Here is a 17,410-nt window from a genome sequence, read left to right as displayed (position 1 = left end):
ACACAGAGATGTTCTTCATGGTTCTCTCTCTCTCTCTCCTCTAGGAGTACGTCCTGGCCCACACAGAGATGGCCACCACCCTCCAGGGAGCCGAGGCGGCCATCAAGCATCAGGAGGACTTCATGACCTCCATGGACGCCAACGAGGAGAAGATCAACGCCGTGGTGGACTCCGGGCGCCGCCTGGTCGCCGACGGCAACCTCAACGCCGAGCGAATCCAGGAGAAGGTGGACTCCATCGACCAGAGGTAAGAGAGAGGTGGACTCCATCGACCAGAGGTCAGCAGAGGCTGTAGAACCCATTGAGACCTGAGACCGCTTTCTAATAAATGTCTTCTAAATCACGACAGTTTTCTGAAAAATAATCACGATTTTTCTAAAACAGCAGGTCTACAAGATCATAGCTTGTAGACCTGCTATTTTTCAACAATTAAACTTTTAAATAATGGTTAAAGTGGTTAAAAGCTTAGGTGACACAGATGCGTTCCAGGTCTAATAAGGACTAGGCAGTAGTTCTCAAACTTTTTCATGTCAAGGACCCCCGGAATGTTATATATTTGGCCGTGGACCCCCATCTGAAAATATGTTGTGCCAGGCACCCCCTAGATTAAAAGAAAAGAGTTGTGTTAAAAACAATGCAGAATGATTCAAAATTCTCCAGAAAAGCCACGCTGCAGAGATTGTAGATCTGCTATTTTTTAATAGCCAACATATTATATGATTGTGATAAATGAGTTAACATAACAACTCCATAACATAGCGGTAATAATAAGTCCTTAGTGTGCCGATATTAATAATAATAATAATGTGTCCCTGCCAGACGTCAGAAGAACAGAGCAGCAGCCAACGACCTTCTGACCAAACTGAAGGACAACCGAGATCTGCAGAGGTTCCTGCAAGACTGCCAGGAGGTACTTATTACATATTTAATTCAGAGGAGGTACAGTACATGCATTTGTTATACATCTCCTTCTGTCAGGAGGTACACAGACTAGTTACACATCTCATTCTGCCAGGAGGTACTGCCTTGTAGATCTGTTTTATTTAAAATTGTTGCCGAAATGCAGTGAAATGCGTGCCAGTGTCGTGCACCAGCTTTGGGCTCAGTTAAAAAATGCCCAGAAAATGTAAGAATGATATTCATAAAATGTCCGTCCTAAAATGTTGATTTCCTTACAAATATAGTAATACAAAGTGTGTGTGTGTCTGTGTGTGTGTCTGTGTGTGTCTGTGTCTGTGTGTGTGTCTGTGTGTGTGTCTGCGTGTGCGTGTGCGTGCGTGCGTGCGTGCGTGCGTGCGTGCGTGCGTGCGTGCGTGCGTGCGTCTGTCTGTGTGTGTGTGTGTGTCTGTGTGTGTGTGTGTGTGTGTGTGTGTGTGTGTCTGTCTGTCTGTCTGTCTGTCTGTCTGTCTGTCTGTCTGTGTGTGTGTCTGTGTGCGTGTCTGTGTGTGTGTCTGTGTGCGTGCGTCTGTGTGTGTGTCTGTGTGTCTGTGTGTGTGTCTGTGTGTGTGTGTGTGTGTGTGTGTGTGTGCGTGCGTCTGTGTGTGTGTGTGTGTGTGTCTGTGTACGTGTGTGTGTGTGTGTGTGTGTGTGTGTGTGTGTGTGTGTGTGCGTGCGTGCAGCTGTCTCTGTGGATCAACGAGAAGATGCTCACGGCTCAGGACATGTCGTACGACGAGGCCAGGAACCTCCACAGCAAGTGGCTGAAACACCAGGCCTTCATGGCCGAGCTGCAGAGCAACAAGGAGTGGCTGGACAAGATAGAGAAGGTATTCTACATACACACACACATACTGTACTGTACACACACAAACACACACACACATACAAACACCAGGCCTTCATGGCCGAGCTGCAGAGCAACAAGGAGTGGCTGGACAAGATAGAGAAGGTACTGTACACATACTGTACACACACACACATACAAACACACACATACTGTACATACACACACATACTGTACAAACACACACACACTGTACATGTTATAATATAGAAGGTATACACACACACACACATATGCTGTCCATAAATGACAGAAAAGGTATACAAATATGCAGTACACTTACAATTTACAATTACAATTTACAATTACAATTTACAATTTAGGCATTTAGCAGACGCTCTTAATCCAGAGCGACTTACATTTAAGCAAGAACAAAAGCATGGGAATACATCACATAAAAGCATTTATCATGAAACATGCGTAAGCTAAGAAGGTAACAGTGGAATATCTATATGATGAAACTATACATACACTATACATAATAAACTATACATATTCACTACTATGCTATACATATGTACTATGGCGTGCTATGACTATATACAATACAATTATAGTGCTGTCTACATAACATGCTATAAGTCTGTGTCAAATGCTATCTAAGCCAACAGAAATGCTATCTAAGGGGTTAGGGTTAGGGTTATGATGGAGAAGTTATACAACACCTAACTGGACATCATAGAGAAAAATACATGCATACGGTTTTGTACATACACCCATGAGAGAGAAGACAAATCTTAAACAGGGCAGTGTGTTTTGGACAAAATTCAAAATGTTTTTTTAACAAGTCAAGAAGTAATAATGCCACAGTGCAATCCCCCTATGGGGTTTACAATGCAAGAAAAAAAAGTACATTAACCCGTGGACTTGGCGCCCTCTAGTGATATTGACGTCAGACTGCAGTGCTCTATAGAAAACGCCCTCTCTCTCTCTCTCTCTCTCTCTCTTTCCCCCCCCCTCCCCCCCCCCTAGGACGGCCTGTTGCTGGTGGCAGAGAAACCCGACACGGAGTCCATGGTCCAGGAGAAGCTGGGCTCCCTGCAGACCATGTGGGAGGAGCTGGAGAGCACCACGCAGACCAAGGCCAAGTGCCTGTTCGACGCCAACAAGGCGGAGCTGTTCACGCAGAGCTGCGCCGACCTGGACAAGTGGCTGGGCGCGCTGGACGTCCAGCTGACCTCCGACGACTACGGCAAGGACCTCACCTCCGTCAACATCCTGCTGAAGAAGCAACAGGTGAGGAGGAGGAGATGGGCAGGCATGATGATTGGCCCGTCTGGCTGTCGGTCACGTTGTCTAGAAGAAGCAACAGGCATGATGATTGGCCCGTCTGGCTGTCAGTCACGTTGTCTAGAAGAAGCAACAGGCATGATGATTGGCCCGTCTGGCTGTCAGTCACGTTGTCTCGAAGAAGCAACAGGCATGATGATTGGCCCGTCTGGCTGTCAGTCACGTTGTCTCGAAGAAGCAACAGGCATGATGATTGGCCCGTCTGGCATGTCGGTCACGTTGTCTAGAAGAAGCAACAGGCAGGGATTGGCCAGTCTGGCTGTCAGTCACGTTGTCTAGAAGAAGCAACAGGCAGGGATTGGCCCATCTGGCTGTCAGTCACGTTGTCTCGAAGGAGCAACAGGCAGGGATTGGCCAGTCTGGCTGTCAGTCACGTTGTCTCGAAGGAGCAACAGGCAGGGATTGGCCCATCTGGCTGTCAGTCACGTTGTCTCGAAGGAGCAACAGGCAGGGATTGGCCAGTCTGGCTGTCAGTCACGTTGTCTAGAAGGAGCAACAGGCAGGGGATTGGCCAGTCTGGCTGTCAGTCACGTTGTCTCGAAGGAGCAACAGGCAGGGATTGGCCAGTCTGGCTGTCAGTCAGTGGTTCTCAACCTTTTCAGGCCGCGACACCCCCCACCCCCAAATAAAATCATATTTGATTGGCCGAGCACCCCATAGCGATGATTTGATTGGCTGAGCAATTTACGTATTGAGGACAGAAAAGTGGGGCCAAAGGTGATTGGCCGGAATGTGATGTAGGATGATAAGAGCGCCCCTCACTACACTCAGGATAAAACCCCACACAGGTAGACCGCTTTAAATCAATGCCTAATCATTCATAATTCCTTAATCATTGGTATTGTTTAATGTTTAGGGATAGTTGCGGTATTGGCTGACTGGTAGATCTAAACTGGATTATTGATGAAAAAATACATCATTGATTGATATGTTAAGTAATAGAGTAACGATACATTCTATACAGCCAGCAGTCTACAGTATGTAGACTTTATGGAACTCGGACCAAATCATTCGGACAGACACGGCCGCACGGCCACACGACCCATTTGCCTTGGGGTGTGTGTGTGAGTGTGTGTGTGTGTGTGTGAGAGAGAGGTCATTTCTAGTGTTTGATATGTAAAGAGGAGGAGAGGTAGAGAGACCAATAGAAGAAAGAAAGAGAGAGAGCGCATGTCCTCTCAGATTAGCAGACTGTTGAAACCTCAGAGCGAACGATGTTAGCTCCTTCTCTTCTCTCCTCTCCTCTCCTCTCCTCTCCTCTCCTCTCCTCTCCTCTCCTCTCCTCTCCTCTCCTCTCCGCTCCTCTCCTCTCCTCTCCGCTCCTCTCCTCTCCTCTCCTCTCCTCTCCTCTCCTGTCATAACGGGTCCCCTCTCCTCTCCTCCTCCTCCTGTCCTAACGGTTCCCCGTCTCCTCTGCTCTCGTCCAGATGTTGGAGAGCCAGGTGGAGGTGCGTCAGAAGGAGGTGGAGGAGCTGACCACTCAGGCCCAGGCGCTCAGCCAGGAGGGGAAGGACTCGGAGGAGGTGGACGGCCAGAGGCACGGCGTGGAGAACAAGTTCACCTCGCTCCAGGAGCCGCTGAAGAAGAGACGGGACGCCCTGATGGCCTCCCGGGAGATCCATCAGTTCAACCGAGACGTGGAGGACGAGATCGTAAGATTGATTGATTACTTTAACCCATTCTGAACGGGCACCCATTTTGGTGTCAGCATCATGTTATGCTTTAGCTATTGAAAAATAGCAGATCTACAAGCTCATATCGCGCCACCGAGTGGCGCGATACGAGCTTGTAGGTCTGCTATTTTTGCAAAAATCGAAGAACGACTGACATTTTTAGAATCTGATCTCAGGTCAGAATGGGTTGATCAGACCAGTGTGTGTCCGGCGGAAACCTCGTATGAATCTGATCTCAGGTCAGAATGGGTTAACGGAACTCCCCGCGGGACACAGCCACCTATATGCCAACGGTTCCGTTCTGTCCACAGTGTAGCCCCCCCGTATGACTAACTGTGTGTGTGTGTGTGTGTGTGTGTGTGTGTGTGTGTGTGTGTGTGTGTGTGTGTGTGTGTGTGTGTGTGTGTGTGTGTGTGTGTGTGTGTGTGTGTGTGTGTGTGTGTGTGTGTGTGTGTGTGTGTGTGTGTGTGTGTGTGTGTGTGTGTGTGTGTGTGCTCTCTCACAGCTCTGGGTTGAGGAGAGGATGGCTCTGGCCACATCTACAGACCACGGACACAACCTGCAGACCGTTCAACTACTGATCAAGAAAAACCAGGTAACTAACACACACACACACACACACACACACACACACACACACACACACAGAAAAACCAGGTGACACACACACAAACACAAAAAACAGGTAACACACACATCGTAATCACCAGCATAAAGACTACAGTACCATGCATATTTTAGAGACTACTTTCATCATTTTATTCATTCAGCTATTCATGTCAGTGGAAGTTGCTCAGTGGCGTTTTGAACATATAAAAATATGGACAAAGCGTTCTCCGGGTCTGATATGGACGTAAAATGAAGCCTGTCAGTCCTTGAATTGTAAATCGCCATCTTTCTAGATCCGTTTGGGCCCAGCTGGCCCATTGGCTGGCCCAGACAACGAGGCGGGACTTCCCCCCTTCTTCTTCATTAGTTTTTATTTTGACTCGAGTGGGTGGGGGATCCCGTTCATAGACTGTAACGGTAGCCACGCCCCTCAGAACATACGCGACTTTATGGTCATTTGTTTTATAAATGGGACCATAATTTTCCAAAAAGAATATTATGACATTAGAAATGAGACTTTAAACTAGTGACTGGAAGCAGAAAGTATTCATGACCATGTTTATTAAGGTAATACAGTCTAGGTGAAGTTGGGCCCAAATACATGGACTTCTATGGAGATATGGGTTTTTTTTTGGGCCCAATGACAGCGCCACAACAGGCCATTATATGAACTCTCAGGTAGGGATGCTCCGATCAATCGGTGGGCGATCGATCGTGGCCGATCACCGATCGATCGGATCGGCCGTGCAAAATCCACCGATCCGCGAAACCGATCAACAAAGCAAAAATCTGCGCAGTTTTACATCCAAAATAATGTGTCACTTTCTCGGTTCGGCACCGCTACTGGAGAAATATAGCGCTGTCGAAGGCAGCGCAACTAAAATCTCCCCCCCACATGGCAGGGACAGAGAGAGAAAAGAGAGACAGAGCGAGAGAGTACTCACGTCTTCACCCCAGCGAGGGAGGGGGAGAGAGAGAGAAAAGAGAGAGAGAGCGAGAGAGAGCACTCACGTCTTCACCCCAGCGAGGGAGGGGGAGAGAGAGAGAAAAGAGAGAGAGAGCGAGAGAGAGCACTCACGTCTTCACCCCAGCTTGGGAGGGAGACGGAGAGAATGGGAGAGAGGCTGCTCCAGTCCAGTCATTACCTTTTTTCTCATTGACCAGCAGAAAAGTGAGCAAACTATAATCCTTGTGCCCTGATACAACTTTCTTGGAAATTTGCTGGTTGCCTGCAGTTGCAGGCAGCCAGCCAGTAAGATGAGCCTGTGCATTTCACGGTTTTCACCCTGTATAACTTGAACGCATAGGCAAGGCAATCAAGACTATTAATTAATGACAGCTGTGTAGGCGCGATGAGTCTAATGTTGTGTGTGTGTTACACCAAAAGTGGTGACCTGATTATATAGGTCACCTAGGTGACACACAATACAATGCGTTGTCAACACATGCTGAGTTGACAAAGATTGACAGATTTCGGAGAAGACTGATAGTTTATCCTTTAGTAATTAGGCTGTGGAAGTATTCACACTACTTTAGTGTGGATTTATTGGTATTGTCAATTTAAGGAAAGGAGGAGGAGGAGGAGGAGGTGGTGATCAAGCAGCTCCACAAGACCACAACGTTACATTGGTAGGCTCAAGGCTGCATTTTGTTCCCTTTTTTTCTCTGGAGGGTGCATGGGATGATGGGAGCCCCTCCAGCAGGCTAGGGAACCCCGCTCAGGTTAGCGGAAAATGACCGCGGGGCGCGGGTTGCCAGGTTTTTTTTATAAGTTAAAAAAAAAAAAAAAAAAAAAAGTTTATAAAAATATTAATAAAAATATTAAAAAAGATCGGGATCGGAATCGGAATCGGCCGATCTTAAAAATAAAGATCGGTGATCGGGATCGGCCCCCAAAAACGTGATCGGAGCATCCCTACTCTCAGGAGTGCCTAGCTGGCCCCTTGGATTAACCCCCTGTGTGCCGTGCGGTGCCTCTCAGACCCTCCAGAAGGAGATCCAGGGCCACCAGCCGCGCTACGACGACATCTTCCAGCGCAGCGCCTCCGTGCTGCGCGAGCCCGCCACGCCCGGCTCCGCTCTGATTGGCCAGCGGCTGGAGGAGCTGGCCAACCTGTGGCGGCAGATGGGCGAGGAGGCGGAGCACCGCCACGCCCGCCTAGGCTCCGCCCACGAGGCGCAGCAGTACTACTTTGACGCGGCGGAGGCCGAGGCCTGGATGAGCGAACAGGAGCTGTACATGATGTCTGAGGAGAAGGCCAAGGTACAGCGCACGCACACACACACACACACACACACACACACACACACCATGTAACACACACACACACACCATGTAACACACACACACACACACACACACAGAGGCCTGGATGAGCGAACAGGAGCTGTACATGATGTCTGAGGAGAAGGCCAAGGTACAGCGCACGCACACACACACCATGTAACACACACACACACGCACACACACACACCATGTAACACACACACACACACACACACACCATGTAATAGGGCATTAACGACTTGAGATTTTTCCAAGTCGACTTGTCGGACAGCAAAATCGAAGTTGAGTCGATAAATCGTTTTATGCGGGTGGAGGTGCCGCACGCTCAAATACGGACGACGGGGACCAAACGGCGGTGAAAAGTTGACTCACTGACTGATTTATAAACGGCTTCGAGTCAGTGTTACTTCCATGTTGTCTGTCCAATCTTTGGTATCTTTACCGTTCATCATATATGCAATATGCTCTGCGGGCAGCAGCAGAGTAGGCTATTTTGGATCGCGTTAATGAAACCAAACGCTACACGCGGTGCCGGTACAGGATTATTATTTCATGTCAAAATGTAAAGATGATGTTGTCCAGGTAAAGTAGTGGTATTGGCACTACACAGCGCAGCAGAAGCGCAGCACAGCGGCCCGAGAACACAATAAGAGATATAACATTATTATTCTCCTCCTCCTCCTCCAACAACTCGATAACGTTCTCATTTTAGTTTGTTACTTATTTTCTGAACCATGCAAATAAACAACAACCAGCACTGACCGGAGAGAAGACGGAGAGGTTCATGTGCCCCGCGCGTAAAGCTTAGCCAGAAACGGGACAGTCATTGCGTCAGCGTCAGCACGGATGTAGCCTCGGAAACCCAGACGTTATATTTCCAGCACGGAGGTGAGGAGGATATCGTTTGGGGGTAACGTTTGCGTGCTTCTATCTGTTACTGTTATCTGTTATCAGCCAGTCAATAGTGGGACACCGCGCGCTGAGAGCCACATACACACAGCTGCATTTGGTTTTTAATTAAGGGCGCGTTCTGAATGCAATGCACGAGTGCACTCCGGTGCATATGCAAAAGGGAAGAATGACTTATGTCCGTGATAATAATCAATGCTACAGTTTGAATTCTGTACACACGCACACATAGAGCAAAAAATATGATATGAAGTCAACTTTCGACTTCTCCTAATCTGAATCGACTTGTGTTAATGAAATCGATAATTTTTTTTGTGAATGCCCTACCATGTATGTAACACACACACACACACACACACACACACCAATCGCCAACCGCACCTAGTGTACGGGCATAAATGGCACATCCTTGGTGTAATTTATAATATTTTGCAAGAATATTTGATGTAAAATCTCTCTCTCTCTCTCTGTCTCTCTCTGTCTCTCTCTGTCTCTCTCTCTGTCTCTGTGTCTGTCTGTCTCTGGGTGTCTCTCTCTCTCCCTGTGTGTCTGGGTGTCTCTCTCTCTCTCTCTCTATCTGTCTCTGGGTATCTCTCTCTCTCTCCCTGTGTGTCTGGGTGTCTCTCTCTCTCTCCCTGTGTGTCTGGGTGTCTCTCTCTCTCTCTCTCTCTCCCTGTGTGTCTGGGTGTCTCTCTCTCTCTCCCTGTGTGTCTGGGTGTCTCTCTCTCTCTCTCTCTCTCCCTGTGTGTCTGGGTGTCTCTCTCTCTCTCTCTCTCTCTCTCTCCCTGTGTCTCTGGGTATCTCTCTCTCTCTCCCTGTGTGTCTGGGTGTCTCTCTCTCTCTCTCTCCCTGTGTGTCTGGGTCTCTCTCTCTCCCCCCTCCCTGTGTGTCTGGGTGTCTCTCTCTCTCTCTCTCCCTGTGTGTCTGGGTCTCTCTCTCTCCCCCCTCCCTGTGTGTCTGGGTCTCTCTCTCTCCCCCCTCCCTGTGTGTCTGGGTGTCTCTCTCTCTCTCTCTCCCCCCTCCCTGTGTGTCTGGGTGTCTCTCTCTCTCTCTCCCCCCCTCCCTGTGTGTCTGGGTGTCTCTCTCTCTCAGGACGAGCAGAGCTCCGTGGCCATGCTGAAGAAGCACCAGATCTTGGAGCAGGCGGTGGAGGACTACGCCGAGACCGTCCACCAGCTGTCCCAGACCAGCAGAGGACTGGTGTCCAACGAGCACCCCGAGAGGTGAACCCCTTAAATACAGACCTACACCCCGAGAGGTGAACCCCTTAAATACAGACCTACACCCCGAGAGGTGAACCCCTTAAATACAGACCTACACCCCGAGAGGTGAACCCCTTAAATACAGACCTACACCCCGAGAGGTGAACCCCTTAAATACAGACCTACACCCCGAGAGGTGAACCCCTTAAATACAGACCTACACCCCGAGAGGTGAACCCCTTAAATACAGACCTACACCCCGAGAGGTGAACCCCTTAAATACAGACCTACACCCCGAGAGGTGAACCCCTTAAATACAGACCTACACCCCGAGAGGTGAACCCCTTAAATACAGACCTACACCCCGAGAGGTGAACCCCTTAAATACAGACCTACACCCCGAGAGGTGAACCCCTTAAATACAGACCTACACCCCGATAGGTGAACCCCTTAAATACAGACCTACACCCCGAGAGGTGAACCCCTTAAATACAGACCTACACCCCGAGAGGTGAACCCCTTAAATACAGACCTACACCCCGAGAGGTGAACCCCTTAAATACAGACCTACACCCCGAGAGGTGAACCCCTTAAATACAGACCTACACCCCGAGAGGTGAACCCCTTAAATACAGACCTACACCCCGAGAGGTGAACCCCTTAAATACAGACCTACACCCCGAGAGGTGAACCCCTTAAATACAGACCTACACCCCGAGAGGTGAACCCCTTAAATACAGACCTACACCCTGAGAGGTGAACCCCTTAACACTTATAACACTCACAAAGGTACCTTTTTACCCCTAAATGCATGGCTTGAGTCAGCCGTGCACTGATGTGAAAGAGTTAATACCTTACCAACAGAAAGTCAGGGGAAAAAATACCTTAGACGTGTGTTATGATCCTTTCCACTTTTAAGAAGAGGAAAGGATTTGTACTACACTATGTCTTCATATTCAATATTTGAGCTGTTCTTCTAACAACAACAATGTCATGGATTGATCAAATTATATAAAAGACGGATTGATGTTATTCATTGATCATCAGGCAGCAGCATTCAACGGTAATAAAGTTACAAAGATTAAAACACAGTGCTAAACCACACATATAGCTACATGTGTGCACTGAAATAAAGGGCAGAAGAATGGGTTTACAACTAAGACAATCTCGTCAGAACGCACTGTGTGGTGTGGAGACCTCAAACAACAAACTGGCAGCGACTTGTTTTTCCTTCGGTGGACGACGGGTAATCAGTTAATTTATACTTTTATTACAAGATCCAACAGCATCATATCAAGTTAACAATAATGATGATGTTGTGTTGTGTTTGCTATTGTCACAGAAACACACTGCACGGCTACTGTAACTGGAGAACAAAGATAGCTACGGCCAATCGAAACGACTCTATGTAAATACGTGTAGGAATGTTCACTCCCCTAAAATGTGCAAATAAAACTGTAAATACAAAGAATTTTTTGCAATGCAATTGCAACGACTTAATGACACTAAAACGTTGATGAGATATTCTGTTGGAATAAAAACCTTCTTTAACACTCCAACTGTGTTAATGTGGCTAAAAACGAAACCACCAAAAATTATTTAAAAAATCCAATTTGTGGAGTTTCATTAGCGCCGACTTGTGATTGAAACCACTGGGAGGGGTCACAAATGTCATCAGTATTTCAATGTATTGCATTCTCCCTCCCTCCCTCCCTCCCTCCCTCCCTCCCTCCCTCCCTCCCTCCTCCCTCCCTCCCTCCCTCCCTCCCTCCCTCTCTCCCTCCCTCCCTCCCTCCCTCCCTCCCTCCTCCCTCCCTCCAGTGAGCGTATCGGCATGCGTCAGTCCCAGGTGGACAAGCTGTACGCGGGGCTGAAGGACCTGTCTGAGGAGCGGCGGGGGAAGCTGGAGGAGCGTTTCCGTCTGTTCCAACTGAACCGCGAGGTGGACGACCTGGAGCAGTGGATCGCAGAGAGGGAGGTGGTGGCGGGCTCGCACGAGCTGGGCCAGGACTACGAACATGTCACGGTGAGTTTATAGGACTACAAACATGTCACGGGGAGTTTATAGGACTACGAACATGTCACAGGGAGTTTATAGGACTACGAACATGTCACAGGGAGTTTATAGGACTACGAACATGTCACCATGAGTTTATAGGACTACGGACATGTCACCATGAGTTTATAGGACTACGGACATGTCACAGGGAGTTTATAGGACTACGAACATGTCACGGTGAGTTTATAGGACTACGAACATGTCACGGTGAGTTTATAGGACTACGAACATGTCACGGTGAGTTTATAGGACTACGAACATGTCACCATGAGTTTATAGGACTACGGACATGTCACGGGGAGTTTATAGGACTACGAACATGTCACAGGGAGTTTATAGGACTACGAACATGTCACAGGGAGTTTATAGGACTACGAACATGTCACTGAGTTTATAGGACTACGAACATGTCACTGAGTTTATAGGACTACGAACATGTCACAGGGAGTTTATAGGACTACGAACATGTCACTGAGTTTATAGGACTACGAACATGTCACTGAGTTTATAGGACTACGAACATGTCACGGTGAGTTTATAGGACTACAAACATGTCACGGGGAGTTTATAGGACTACGAACATGTCACAGGGAGTTTATAGGACTACGAACTGTCACCATGAGTTTATAACGAGCTGGGCCAGGACTACGAACATGTCACGGTCAGGGGGAGCGCTTCATGGAATTAATTTGTTCATATATGTATTCACAGATGCTCCAGGAGCGCTTCCGGGAGTTCGCCCGCGACACGGGGACCATCGGTCAGGAGAGGGTGGACTCGGTCAACCGGCTGGCCGACGACCTCATCAACGCGGGCCACGGCGATGCGGCCACGGTGGCGGAGTGGAAGGACGGGCTGAACGAGGCGTGGGCCGACCTCCTGGAGCTCATCGACACGCGCACGCAGATCCTCGCCGCCTCCTACGAGCTGCACAAGTTCTACCACGACGCCAAGGAGGTCCTGGTCCGCATCCTGGACAAGCACAAGAAGCTGCCCGAGGAGCTGGGCCGGGACCAGAACACCGTGGAGGCTCTGCAGAGGATGCACACGGCATTCGAGAACGACATCCAGGCCCTGGGGACACAGGTGAGGACAGGGAGACACAGGGGGATACAGGGGGACAAAGGTGAGGACAGGGAGACACAGGGGGACACAGGGGGACACAGGGGGACAAAGGGGGACACAGGTGAGGACAGGGAGACACAGGGGGACAAAGGTGAGGACAGGGAGACACAGGGGGATACAGGGGGACAAAGGTGAGGACAGGGAGACACAGGGGGACACAGGGGGACACAGGTGAGGACAGGGAGACACAGGGGGATACAGGGGGACAAAGGTGAGGACAGGGAGACACAGGGGGACACAGGGGGACAAAGGGGGACACAGGTGAGGACAGGGAGACACAGGGGGACAAAGGTGAGGACAGGGAGACACAGGGGGATACAGGGGGACAAAGGTGAGGACAGGGAGACACAGGGGGACACAGGGGGACACAGGTGAGGACAGGGAGACACAGGGGGATACAGGGGGACAAAGGTGAGGACAGGGAGACACAGGGGGATACAGGGGGACACAGGGGGACAAAGGGGGACACAGGTGAGGACAGGGAGACACAGGGGGACAAAGGTGAGGACAGGGAGACACAGGGGGATACAGGGGGACAAAGGTGAGGACAGGGGGACACAGGTGAGGACAGGGAGACACAGGGGGATACAGGGGGACACAGGGGGACAAAGGTGAGTACAGGGAGACACAGGGGGACACAGGGGGACACAGGGGGATACAGGGGGACACAGGGGGACAAAGGGGGACACAGGTGAGGACAGGGAGACACAGGGGGACAAAGGTGAGTACAGGGAGACACAGGTGAGGACAGGGAGACACAGGGGGATACAGGGGGACACAGGGGGATACAGGGGGACACATGTGAGGACAGGGAGACACAGGGGGATACAGGGGGATACAGGGGGACACAGGGGGACACAGGGGGACAAAGGGGGACACAGGTGAGGACAGGGAGACACAGGGGGATACAGGGGGACAAAGGTGAGGACAGGGAGACACAGGGGGATACAGGGGGACAAAGGTGAGGACAGGGAGACACAGGGGGACAAAGGTGAGGACAGGGAGACACAGGGGGATACAGGGGGACAAAGGTGAGGACAGGGAGACACAGGGGGATACAGGGGGACACAGGTGAGGACAGGGGAGGGACAGGGGAGGACACATAGGACACAGGTGAGGACAGGGGAGGGGCAGGGGGATACAGGGGAGGGACAGAGGACACAGGTGAGGACAGGGGCATACAGGGGGACACAGAGAGGGACAGGGGACACAGAGGAGGGACCGGGGACACAGAGAGGGACAGGGGCATACAGGGGGACACAGAGAGGGACAGGGGGACACAGAGAGGGACAGGGGGATACAGGGGAGGCAGAGATGGACAGGGGACACAGGTGAGGACAGAGGGATTCAGAGAGGGACAGGGGACACAGGTGAGTCTTGGGTCTGAGAGGCTAAATCTCATCAAATGGTGGTCCGTGGCTCAAATGCTGAATAAATGATAATGAAAAGGGTTGAAAACCACTGGCCTAGGGGGACAAAGGACAGACTGACACGGATAGGAACAGAAAGACAGACAGACAGACAGCGGGGACAGACACACACATAATGTCTCTCTCCTACAGTATATGTCTCTCTCTCTCCTATGTCTCAACCCGTCTCTCTCTCGTCCCCTCAGGTGCGTCAGTTGCAAGAAGACGCCGTGCGTCTCCAGTCGTCCTACGCCGGGGACAAAGCTGACGACATCCAGAAGAGAGAGGGAGAGGTGAGTGGCTGTCTGCCCGTCACTCAAAACAATAGAGAGAGAGAGAGAGAGGTGATGGCTCTCTGTCCTTCACTCATAACAATAGAGTTAGAGAGAGAGAGAGAGAGGTGTGAGTCTCTCTCTGTCCGTCACTCATAACAATAGAGAGAGAGAGGTGATGGCTCTGTCCGTCACTCATCATAACATTACATAACAGGTCTGAAGGATATGAAAACATGATGGCTGCTCCAATCAGCATCCAGCGGCCCATGCTACGACGACAAGGCAGGCGCACCTCCGAGCTAGCGGCTGGTTTGCTAGCTTCATGATGTAAACTATTCACTTCCACCCAGCCGAAGGGAGGACAGCGTAGAGGCTACCAGACCCATGGAGAGGGAGTTACGTCACTAGCATAGATGGAATTCTCTTTCTATCTCAACGAGGAAGTTCCAATGTTTGGAACTACAGGAGGCAACATGCCGATTTGCGGCTAGGAACAGATGAGAAGGAAAAGGCATGGTCACGTGACTGGGTTGGGCCATGATGCTCCCGGTGACTAATCTCACACCGGAAGTTTGATGAAAATCATGAAATACATGGCAGTGGACTAGGAGCAGCTCATGAAAAACACTATTCATGAACCATTGAGACCTTTGTCATATAATCCGTTCAGGAATATAAAAGAAGACATATAATAGTCATATAACAGTCTGTCGTGTTGCCTTTTCAATGTGTACACTGTAACTTTATAGAGGTATCTAAAGAGCACAAACTAGTTTCTGAACGTGCCAAGTAAGTATCTCAAGCCTGTCCACCGTCTCCTGCCTGGCAGCCAAATCGTGCGATACCTCCGAGACAGAAACAATAGAAAACCTGCCGCTATGTAGATGCCTCAATAACATGATGCGTACAGTACTGTGTGCACATCGAGAAGCAAGTGATTAGAAAACAACCTATGATATGTCTTCTTTTATATTCCTGACCCCATTATATGACAAAGGTCTCAATGTTTCATAAATGGTGTTTGCTCGTGAGCTGGTCTAGTCGTCTGTCATCCACTGCCATGTATTTCATCAAACTTCCGGTGTGATGGTCACGTGACCATGCCCTTTCCTTCTGTAAGCTTTCTCGCTTCGCCGCGAGATCAAAGCGTGACGCAACTTTCTCTCTCTATGCTTCTGGCAGCTACGCTTCTGTTGGCTCAGAGTAATCTAGTAAGAGAGAGAGTGGCGACAAGCTTTGATCTCGTGCGCAAAGCGGGTGCCTATGGGCTATAGTTCCAAACATTGCTCCTATGGCTGGAACTATATCCCATTGAGATAGAATGAGCACTTCCGCATTCCATGGTTTACAATGGGAGTCAACACTAGTGTCGCTACTCTCTTACTAGAATACTCTGCCGTATAGCCAATGAAAACAAAGGGGGCGTGGTGTGTGAAATGTGCCGCTGTGAAAGGCATATACACGCAGGAGAGATGACTTACTATCAATCCCACCTAGTTGTTGGTGAAAAGAGGGACGTGATGAGGGAGTGAACTGGATAATGAGATATTACAGGTTGTTTACAAGGAATTATGACTGTATTCATCCATATATTAACATCATAATGACACATTAATGCAACTAATATTATAGTATTATGCAAATGAAGACTTACACATTGGGGACGCTTTTTAGTTTTTCTTCTTTTTCATGTGATTAAACGACCGGAAAGTATATTTTCGCAATATATCTCACACGCCGTGCGCCTGTATGAATGAGATGTCGACCGTACGGATAGTTTGGATGCAAACTACTCGTTTTGGTACTCGCCCCCTCGCTGTGTAAAGACCGTTTACAGGGCATGGTCAAAATACACCACAGGATGAAACCGTATTGATCTTGTAGTTTGGTTTGGGGGGGGGGGGGGGTCAATTAATTTCACTGATATTGCTTCTGGTACATAGTGAGTTAAAGCAGTGGCGTGCACAGATAGACACTAGATGATGCTAGAGCAGCTGCCCTTTGCCCTCTGCCCTTTTGAAAGTTAGTTTTTTGGTACATTTTGTTTTTGTGTTGTATTTGTATTTAGGCGGTTCCATGCGACGCACAAGGTGCCCTTTTTTTTCTCTTGAGCACCTGCCCCTCTAAATGTATGTGCACGCCACTGAGTTAAAGGGAAACTCCAGACTAAATAACATATAGGCTCATTTTCCTATTGATCCTAAATGACTGGGGTCTGTTTCCTGGACAATAATGCATGTCCTTAAAGTTACACATGATCCAATAAGCTTTGAACTGAGCAGATTGTACCTTCTGCTCCAGAGACAATGGCTCAACCATCGTTAAAATGGCCACTTTCTGCTAATTTCTATCGGCAAGTTTTGGCCATTGCCACCTGTTTTTCTTTACGGCTAGGCAGGTCAGACGGTGACAAACTTTACGTGAGTAAAGTTCACTTTGTGCTGCATCCAACACATCCACTTCCATTCCCGTCGGCCTTACCGTTGGGCTGCAAGGGGCAGTTGAAATTTATTTTCCTGGGGGTAGTAGATTTTATTTCATTCTTTTCACAGAAGTAGGTATTGGATGGAGCCCGCACACCACAGGTATAAGAAAGACGTTCTTTATTGAAATACCGACTTATAGTATTTCAATAAAGAACGTCTTTCTTATACCTGTGTTTTGCGGGCTCCATCCAATACCTACTGAAGTTTATTTAGTCCAGCACCCAGCCTGTCGATGTGCGTATTCTACGTCCATTCTTTTCACAGAACCCAAGGCTTGGCCCGGCCCGGCTAGTTAGGCCCAAA

The 17,410-nt window shown here is 49.2% G+C and overlaps 1 protein-coding gene across 10 annotated transcripts in view; it reads left to right on the top strand.

The window, feature by feature from the left end:
- The window catches only part of LOC310866085 (spectrin beta chain, non-erythrocytic 1-like), a 231,690-nt gene that overhangs the window by 174,192 nt on the left and 40,088 nt on the right, over nucleotides 1-17,410 (top strand). For all 10 annotated transcript variants that reach the window (XM_083775398.1, XM_083775399.1, XM_083775391.1 and 7 more), the window contains 11 exons: nucleotides 45-247; nucleotides 820-910; nucleotides 1,620-1,766; nucleotides 2,756-3,019; nucleotides 4,501-4,725; nucleotides 5,252-5,341; nucleotides 7,337-7,618; nucleotides 9,644-9,774; nucleotides 11,575-11,779; nucleotides 12,524-12,898; nucleotides 14,553-14,639. In XM_083775398.1, coding sequence (XP_083631524.1) covers nucleotides 45-247; nucleotides 820-910; nucleotides 1,620-1,766; nucleotides 2,756-3,019; nucleotides 4,501-4,725; nucleotides 5,252-5,341; nucleotides 7,337-7,618; nucleotides 9,644-9,774; nucleotides 11,575-11,779; nucleotides 12,524-12,898; nucleotides 14,553-14,639 — 2,100 coding nt within the window. The remainder of the gene's footprint in view (nucleotides 1-44; nucleotides 248-819; nucleotides 911-1,619; nucleotides 1,767-2,755; nucleotides 3,020-4,500; nucleotides 4,726-5,251; nucleotides 5,342-7,336; nucleotides 7,619-9,643; nucleotides 9,775-11,574; nucleotides 11,780-12,523; nucleotides 12,899-14,552; nucleotides 14,640-17,410) is intronic.

Source organism: Protomyctophum parallelum (genome assembly GCF_964188405.1).
Source record: "Protomyctophum parallelum genome assembly, chromosome: 10".
Lineage (NCBI taxonomy): Eukaryota > Metazoa > Chordata > Actinopteri > Myctophiformes > Myctophidae > Protomyctophum > Protomyctophum parallelum.
The sequence above is the reverse complement of the archived record's forward strand: the minus strand, read 5'-3'. Positions and strand labels throughout refer to the sequence as shown.